Source organism: Laccaria bicolor, genomic scaffold (assembly GCF_000143565.1).
Source record: "Laccaria bicolor S238N-H82 LACBIscaffold_24 genomic scaffold, whole genome shotgun sequence".
Classification (NCBI taxonomy): Eukaryota; Fungi; Basidiomycota; class Agaricomycetes; order Agaricales; family Hydnangiaceae; genus Laccaria; species Laccaria bicolor.
The window spans coordinates 180500-190204 of NW_001889895.1; the positions used below are offsets into that span (position 1 = coordinate 180500).

General features: G+C 43.1%; 1 protein-coding gene across 1 annotated transcript; it reads left to right on the forward strand.

Moving 5' to 3' along the window:
- Positions 1–6161: 6161 nt before the first annotated feature.
- On the forward strand, positions 6162–7587 carry LACBIDRAFT_303494 (uncharacterized protein; the record flags this gene model as incomplete). Its single annotated transcript, XM_001884064.1, has 6 exons — positions 6162–6305; positions 6380–6643; positions 6713–6809; positions 6880–7010; positions 7079–7271; positions 7331–7587. 6 exons carry the CDS (start codon positions 6162–6164, stop codon positions 7585–7587), a joined length of 1086 nt encoding a protein of 361 aa, XP_001884099.1.
- Positions 7588–9705: the final 2118 nt, after the last annotated feature.

The window sequence follows — 9705 nt, forward strand, 5'->3', positions numbered from 1 at the left end:
CCAACTTCTGATCAAAGTTTAAGGTAAAGGTTGTAAATCAACCATGTTAAGATGTATTACCATTGTCAGAGTAATGTTGCCTTCCTCTCCTTGCTTAATGTCAGTTGTATTTCCGGTGTTTTCAATGTGTTTGGGAAGTTTGCAACTATTTGTCTAAAGCTTCAAACATGTCATCCAAGTTCACAACATCACATCCATCTACTTGCAAGGGCGCCATGAACGTGAAACATGGAAAATCGGGCTGTATTCTACTTTTAGAGTACCAGAATGTCTATGTTTCATTAAATTTAGGTGTAAAGAATGAATAGCGTACCTTTTGAGGATCTGGCCACAGGGAGGCAACTATTTGCGACTATTTGGCAATGCCTTTGGCAACATCATCCAGCTGGAACCTGAGCCATCCATCCAAATGCTGCTCAATTAATCGAGTTTAAACAAGGTGTTTACTCAAGTCCAATGAAAACCGTCCAAGGCTAAGTTGCACGCGCACAACTTCAGTCGTGTGTCCGCTGACACACGACTCAGAGCCGCTGCTCGTCTCTCCCTTAACTCACGTGATCCACGCTTGGATGTGCACTAACAGGCCTTGATTTATTTTTAGATATACCCCTCACGGTTGAGGAGTGAGGTTGAGACGCCCCCTTTCCGCCAGGCTCTCGTCTTGACATCTCACTCCTCAACCAGGTATGATTCTCATTTTTTAATCTAGGCCCTCGTTTTGATATCTTACCTCGTTATCTAGTTCTAGCATACGCATTTCTCGTCACCCTCCCTCCCACTTCCTTTTTTACTACAAATCCTCGTAGTACTACTCATGTATGTAAGCCATACCTCGAGTGGAAATACGTCGGAGTCTGGCGCGCGCTGCGCCAGATTTCCTGACTTTGGCTATTTTCTCGTCACACAGTGACTCATACCGCCTCTGCATCACGCAAAAGCCTAGGTGTCATTGGAATACCAAAAGTCATTTTATATGTCAAAAACAAGTTGCAACTGAGGAAATATGAACTTGTTACAATCAATAATATGAATGACACCCTCCAAAATGCATTTCCATGATTTTCCGCTCAAAAGCTCGCTTTGTTGACAATTGTTTGTTACCTGGAAAAGGTCATCCGGAACATGACTTGTGCATCCATCATCTCCACATCTTTGATTGAGGCGGAAATTTTTGGAAAAAATCCGAAATATATTTCTACATCGCTTAGTAGCTCTGAGTAGCTGTAACACTAAATTTGAAGGAGAAATATGAGAATTATCACAACTGAAATATTCTGGTGAAATGCAGCTTTTTCAGAGGGATTTTGACATGGAAAAAACATATGTGGATGCTCTTTTGGCAAGAGAAACATACACAGGATACAGGAAAACATACCAGTCATCAATACTGATCCAGTGAGAAGACCGTGGCACGCGGGAGTGAGGAAAGTGCAATCAGACGCGCTGACAAGATGCGTGAACACCTAAACAACACACACACATACACACAAACACCTTCAACACTTATCACCACAGGTACGTGCTCGGTGCTTCAAGTTCGGGTTGGTACAGTAAATAGAATTACCACACTTGTTTTGTTAGAACTTTAGTAGAAGTTCGGGGAAACGATTTTGTATATTTTATATCACTTGTCTAAGTCTAGTAGACCCTTTGGAACAAAAGGTATTGTTTTTACGTGCAGGCACAAGTATAGAATTTGAAACCTAGTAGTCTTCAAAGGGAAACGGCTTTTATTGGGACTGTCTCGGTGTTCTGGGATTGTGTTCTAACTGTATACGAAGAAATGACAAGGAAATTGTGCTTTGTAGACTTTTATAACTCCCTTGAGCTTTTATTATGCCTCTGATTTGGTCCAAACTAGTCTTTAAAGACTCTTCAAGCACGCTCACTTGGATTCCTCGGTAAGAGCAGAGAGCTCTCTTACTAATTGACAAGATAACCTTATAAAAGCTTTGTGATCCCCACTTAACACGCTGGTTCCGGGCACACGTTACTTATGTCTGCGAAGAAAAGTCCTTAAATTGATTACAAACTTATCCACTACCTCAGATGCTACTGGGAGTGCGACAGCTGGTCAACGCGGGGGATAATTCCTCTCGTTTCAGCCTGCACGCGTCCTCCCTTTATACTATTTTATGTTTTCTATTTATATTTACATATCCGTGCGTTGCCCGAGAGGTCGGACGAATTAATGCTGATTTTTAGTAAAGGTTTGAAGTGGCTCGGTTGTGTTGTGGCACAACTGAGCTGACTTCTTTTAAGTTTTCGTAGTGTTTTCTCTATTGTGGCGACGCGACGCATCAGTATTGATGCGTATGTGGGAATCGCCGTAAACGGTTTTCACGATTGGCTCAGCTGAGGCGAACGGTCCGCTTAGTGATTTTCTCTCTATTATTAGATACTATGCCCAGGTTTTCGGACCACACGGCAAATCATTCATAGTTTTTCTCTTTTGGCAGACTTTGGAATATTTTGCGGAGTCTAGTTTTCTTGGGTCAATGATGCCATGATTTGTGATGTGCGTGATGCGCATGATGCGTCCCTCCACATGACTCCTTGGATCATGCTTCGTAGCACGTGACCGAATGACTTCTCGCGTCAGGTACGCATCGAGTTTCTACGCTCACACGTTTATCTTTTAGAATTAATATCTTTTAATCCATAATAAGGTGAGACCCTGGTTTGGTGTAAACTCCAATACCCTGTGCGGGGGTGTCTTTACTCTAGAACACTCGGTAGTGTACTATTTCATGGTAGCATAGCCTTTTATTAGACTTCGAGTATATTGAAGTGATTCGGTCACGAACCAACCACAATTCCTACTGCCTAAGGCGTGCACATTTCTCGGATGTAGACTTTAATCGACTAGACCAGGTTGCGTCTAACGATCCTTATGATCAATGTGACTGTATTTCTACTATAGAAGGTTTTATAGGAGAAATTGCTAAAATTCGCATTTTTACGGGTGTATTGTTACACTCTGTATCATCTCCCCCTCACTATAATACTGACCGTCCTCAGTCATCACTAGATCCCCGTGTGAGGACGTTCCCCTCGTGTTTTTCTGGATTTTATATTGATATGTCTTCAAAAGATCACCGTCTGTCAAGCGTGTCTTTTATTTTTCGGCGTCAATTACTATTACTAGTGCAGGCGCGTACATTCTTTTGAAGACATGACATCATATTCCCCTTGTTGCCTAGGTACGCTTTACTCTACTAACGTTTTGGCGTCCATTGGGCTTTTCAGGGTTGACGGAACCGAGGGATCCTCAGCGATCTTCTCCCGCAGACTATTCTTTGGAAAGTGCCTCGCTATTCCGTGTGTTCCGTTTGACATACATATAAACTTCAGGGTTTACGCGGTACATCTCCCATTTCTTTCTGTCTTTTTCGCTCATCATGCCTATCCCTTTCGTCGCTGGTCCTGCTGCCACTCACGCTTTTGAAGTTATCACCGGGCTTTTGCCAACGACGCATCCTGCTTCCACCAACGCCTCTTCTGCTTCTGTGGATGAGCTCGTCGCAGCGCTGAACGCAGTTCAAGGGCACATGGTAAGCTTTTTTTCGTTTTTATCTCTGTTGATCATCTCTGACTTTGTTTTCTTAGGCTGACTTTTTAATGGAGCTCATGGCTCGTGGTATCGGTCCCACTGCCCACGAGTCTCATCTTTTAGCCTCTTTATACAACATTTCTCAACAAATTCCCGTGGATCGACGGAGTTTCCTGTGGATGGGCTGGTTACGCCCTCCCCCGGATGGAAGTCGTCTTTATAGTGGGGTGAGTTGCTTTGTACTTGCTTCTTTTGTTTCTTTTTAACTTCAAACTTTTTGTGTTGCAGGAGGATCGGTTGAACCGAGAGTTCACGACTGCTGTGGTACCAACTACGACTGAGGGCTCTGCTGAGGATCGGACGCCTGCGCCACTCTCTCCAGCAGTCCTTTCTCAAGTCCCCGCAGTTGTCGAGCTTTCTCGTGAGACACCACTTTTCTTGCCATCGCCTTCACCACCACGCGACCTCCAAGCCTCTTTCGCCGTCTCAAGCGCTCTCGACCTGTAGCCTCAGATGACGATTCAGACGTTCAAATTATTGAGCCTCCTGTCGTACTTCCAGAGAAAGTGCTTGTTGGCCCGGTGAGCGATGCTTAAGTTTTTGTTTCTGTCTTCTTATTTACTAACTTTTAATTTTAATTTTTTCTTAGCCAGGAAAACGTCGCAAGGTCATTGACAAACCCGCGTCTGATGATGAATCCATCGACCTACCCGACCAGTACCGCGAACGATCCCAGTCCGCCTTCTCTGTGAACCCGCCACCGCGTCAGAGCAAAGGGAAGGGTCGGGCTCAACCAACCCCTACGCCAACTCCCAATCATCGCATATCACTTTGTCTGGCTCAGGCAGCTGGTACGGTTTCGGAGGGACCAGTGGTTAGTGGACCACCTGTTGTCCAACCCAAACGTCGTGGTCGTCCTCCAAAGCCTGGTAAGTTTTTTGTTTCTTTTCTTTGTTTCTTTCATTTCTAATTTTCTTCTTATTCTAGAGCCTATAATTCTCAAAGACGAGTTGGTTTTTGATAAGAAAAGGTTTAGTAAGTCGTTACTTTCTTTTACTTTTACTTTTCTAGTCACTCTCCTGACTTGTCTTTTTCCAGGGCGCGTCACCAAGCGTTTTTGTCTCGAAGAGTTTCCATCCTTGAAGAAAGCGGATGACCCCGTCCCCATGGTAAGCTCTTATTATTTCTTCTTTTTATCTGATATTAACACCTTTCTCAAAGATGCCAGAGCCATGTCTCCAATGCTCTGTGCACAAGGCCTCTGCCGTCGAAAATTGTTCATTTCGTGGCTGGGGGGTTCCCTGCGGACCATGTGATACATCGCACGTGTCTTCTTGTGAATACTACCTTGCCGATGCTTTGTGAGGCATGGCTAGGGATACTATTCAGAAGAGGGTTGCCATTCACGCGCCCTCTGGTGAGTTTTTGCTTACTTCTCAAATTTTTTATAGCCGTTCTCATTGACTTTTTTTTTTTTTTTTTTTCTTTTCAGCCCTTGCTGACCTTCTGGATCAGATCAAGCAAGACGCTCTTCACCTTTGTACGCTTTCCACTATGGTTGAATCCATCCGCCATCGCCATGATCTCAGCCTTCGAGAATTCGCCAACTCCCTTTACGATCTATTTTTCACAAGCGAGATCCCCACTCTCTTTGGGACTCTCTTTTCGGGTTGGGATGAGGCTAACGAATGGCTTCGCTTTGCCGACCCGTACGTTGGGAATGGTCAAGTCCTGGCCCCAGATGGTTCCAGTTGCATGGACTTGGACGATCTCATCGCGCTTTACAGGACGATCTCATCGCGCTTTACGGTCGTACCAAGGCTTTGCTGGTAGCAGGTCCTTTGTCTGGTGTCTGTCAATGTGCTCGCCCACGTACACCTTCGCCTCCAGTCTCGGTGCCTTCTGTTGCTACTCCTGCAGGTTCTCAAGGCGAGGGTGCAGGAGACGAGGACCAGTTGGCTGGCGACGACTGACGTTTTGTGGACTTTATACGAACTTTTCTATATGTGTCGTCGGACTCTCTAAATTTTGGGCTTTCTATATCATTTTTGTCACTGTGTTTTTGTACTTAGATTCTGCTGTAAGTAGTAGAATCTTGATTTTGTCACTCTTGAACTTGAGATGTGTCCTAAGTGAGAGCTCTGTGTGCTTTCTAGAGTGTGAATTTGTGAATTTTTTGGCTTTATTTCGTTTTTTCTATCAAATTCATTCTGCCTTAGGGTTTTATTGTCTCTAGTTCGTGTTTTTATGACTCTTTTCCACTTGGTAGTTTTTGGTGAATCATGAAATCGAATTTTTTATCTATCAAGGTAGCCTTGATCCCTCCCCCTCACTAAATATTGGCTGTCCTCAGTCAAAACGACTAAGTTCATAGGTCATGTGGCGTGGGAAATCCAAGGCTTGGAAAGTTTACTCTATTTTTAGACGTGATCGCGCTGGAACACGCAACTCCAAATTTTCAGGCTTCAAGTGAATTGCAACGTGGAATTTCGGAACACGCACGCCTTGGTTTTAGACACATATATAAAAGCAGGCAGTGGCGAAATTTTTCGGACAGAACAGTTTTTCGCTCTTCTACCACGCACTCTCATTTTACCACTCGCTCATTATGTCTATCCCACAAAACACTCTTCCTATCATGGTCAAGCTTCGCGAGTCTGCTCTTACTGCCTTCAAGACTTATCAGGACATGAAAGAGGGACCAAACAGTGCTGCAGCTCCCACCATTCTTGGCGTAGCCGCCAATTACTGTGTAAGTCACGAATTTTTCTAAACTTCGTATTATCTATTTCTTTGAACAAAGATTAACACTGCGCACTTGACTAGGTTCAGCTCATCGACACCAAGGATCCGTGTCTGCTTATGCACCAGCCAATGCACAATGTGCTTTTCCTTGTTAGAAGCGAGTACAATACCCGCAGCACTGGAGTTCACGCTATCGTGCCCCCAGCCGACCTCGACACTATCAAAGAATATTGTCGCGCCGTTCTCGCCGCGCGCGCTGCTGCGCAGGTTGTTCCACCACCTGTTACTGCTCAAGCTCAGGCTCAGGCTGAGATTGCAGAGGTAATGGCCACCGCTAAAGCCAAGGCACGTTCATACTTATTTTGTTCATCTTTTCTCATTTTATTAACACAGCACAGGTACATTTTGAAACAGCATCCCCGCAAGCTTGTCAAGTCCAAGGCTGTTGTTGAGGACAAGGATGACAAAGTCGAGATTGTCCCCGGCCCCTCGGATACCGATGTTACGATGGGTGGGTGTGATGGCCCCTACGCTATCACTGCAGCTGATACCATGCGTTATTTTTATTTTCTTTCGAGCAGAGCACAATTTTAATATTGCATACCACTTTGCTCAGATGGCTGTGGACAACCTCTTTGGTGACGAAGAAGTCAAGGACGCCGCTTCCTCTCCCAAAGAGAAAGGCAAGAAGCGCACTGCCTCTGGTCCCAAGGTAAGCTGCTATTATTGCGTGAGTCCACTGCCATGTTGTTAACTTCATATTGTATCCGAACATAACAGACCCCAGCCAAATCCAAGCATGCCGAAACAGTCAGCATTCCCTATGATGCTGTTCCAGGCATGGACACTAACAGTCGCAAATTTCACAAGGCCCTCGTCGTCGAGCATGCCAAAGGCAGTTGCGCCGGCGACAAACGCCCTCGTACTGAACCGCCCTTTATCAGCGGCTTAGCAGACCTTCAGTCTCATCAAAGTTCGTATTTATCTTTATCTTCATAAATCGTAAACTAATGCGCTCGTCCTTTGTTATAGACGAGTCTGCCAACTCCTTGCTCATCGACAACCCTTTGTACAGGGAGATCTTAGCGCGCGCACATGCGGCTGTTACCAACCACATGCCGGCTTATCCCACCCTTGCTTATTTCAAGCAGCAAGAGGTCGATCTTTGTGAACGTGTTCTTCTCAGCATGCAGCGCCTCGACTTGGAGCTTCGTCTTCACGATGTACTTGTCGCTGATTACGAAATTGCCCTTGCCCAGATTGCTGAGCGTGAAGTAACTAAGGAGTAGTAGAAGTATCCGAACTTTTTTCCGTAGACAGACACCTAGAGCCCGCATGTATAGTTGACTATGCATGGAAAATCTAGAAGGCGCTTGCGCATTATGTTTATAAACTGCTGGAGGTTTTATTAAACTTTAGCCAATTTAACGCATAAGTCTACTAAGCCTCTTCTTCACTTAAATCTTCGATTTCTTCTAAGTCCCTGGATTCATCTGCAGAAGACCCATCAAGATTAACTCCTTCAAAGTAGTAATCTCTTGCGTTAGGTCTTTCTTCAACACCTGTGTTTTCGATTTCATCCAGTTCCTCATTGCTTGCATCAATAAGTGTACTGAAGTGCTCAGGTAAGTCGATCCTTTCTCTTGTGAAATACGGAATGACTCTGAACGCTCCAATTTTATTGTGATTGACTGATCCATCTAGTTCACAAACTATATATGAAGACTGCTTTTATCATATAAATAAGGTAACTGCCTAGGGCTCCCTGTGTATAAGTCCACAGTCTTTATGATAGGAATCATTCCAGTTACCATGTCTATTCATTAGGCGATTTTCATTAGTTATCTGGGTGATATCATGGTGATTTTCATTATTTATCTGGCCGATATCATTGCAATTTTCATTAGAAACCTGGGCGATATCATTGGAAATTTCATTAGCTACTTGGTCAATATCATTGTGATTTTCATTAGTTATCTGGCCGATATCATTGCAATTTTCATTAGAAACCTGGGCAATATCATTGGAAATTTCATTAGCTACTTGGCCAATATCATTGCAATTTTCATTAGAAACCTGGGCGATATCATTGGAAATTTCATTAGATACCTGGGCAATATCATTGGCAATTGCCCAGGTATCATTGGAAATTTCATTAGCTACTTGGGCAATATCATTGCGATTTTCATTATTCATCTGGCCAATATCATTGCAATATTCATTAGAAACCTGGGCAATATCATTGGAAATTTCATTAGCTACTTGGGCAATATCATTGCGATTTTCATTATTCATCTGGCCGATATCATTGCAATTTTCATTAGAAACCTGGGCGATATCATTGGAAATTTCATTAGCTACTTGGTCAATATCATTGTGATTTTCATTAGTTATCTGGCCAATATCATTGGAAATTTCATTAGCTACTTGCCCAATATCATTGCGATTTTCATTAGAAACCTGGGCGATATCATTGGAAATTTCATTAGCTACTTGGCCTATATCATTGTGATTTTCATTAGAAACCTGGGCGATATCATTGGAAATTTCATTAGCTACTTGGCCAATATCATTGCGATTTGAACATCAGGCACTGCCTTCAGGGTACATCCCAAAAGGGAAATATCACCTGGTTTGACTAAAAAGTGAAGAAAACCAAGAGGAGAATGACTTTACCTATCAGGGTCCATGTAAGGGGATGTTGGGATGATGGTCACATGACCAATTACCAAAAATGGTCAAAAAAACGAAAATTGTAGCCCTACACTGTAGCTTCCCAAATCTGTTTGAATTATGTTCTGAAGTGCTTTTGTTGTGGAGATATGAGGTAAAGGAATTTCAAAAGTGTCCTGTTTTTTTTTTTTTTTTGTGTTTTTCTCCATGAAAACAAAACCAAATAACATGATTTCAGCATATTTAGAAAGCTAAAAGAAAGGGCTACAATTATTGTATCATGGGAAAAATGACCAAAAAAGGAAGGTTCATGCCCTACTATAAGAGTCAGATATAGACTACCAAGTTTACTGATAGACTACAAAAAAGTCGGACTTAGACTACACAGTTTACTGATAGACTATAAAAGACTACAAAAGTTGAACTTAGACTACAAAGTTTACTAATACACTACAAAAGACTACCAAGTTTACTGATAGACTACAAAGTTTACTGATAGACTATAAAAGACTACAAAAGTTGGACTTGGACTACAAAAGCTTGGACTTAGACTACAAAGTTAGGGTTAGGGTCAAAAGGTTATCCTGACTACAAAGTTTGTAGTGTCCACTTTTTCATTAGAAAGTTTGTAGTGTGCGCTTTTTGAGACTACAAAGTTTGTAGTGTTCATTTTTTCATTAGAAAAGTTTGTAGTGTGCGCTAGTTTATGGTGTCCTTGGCCCTATCTATGTATG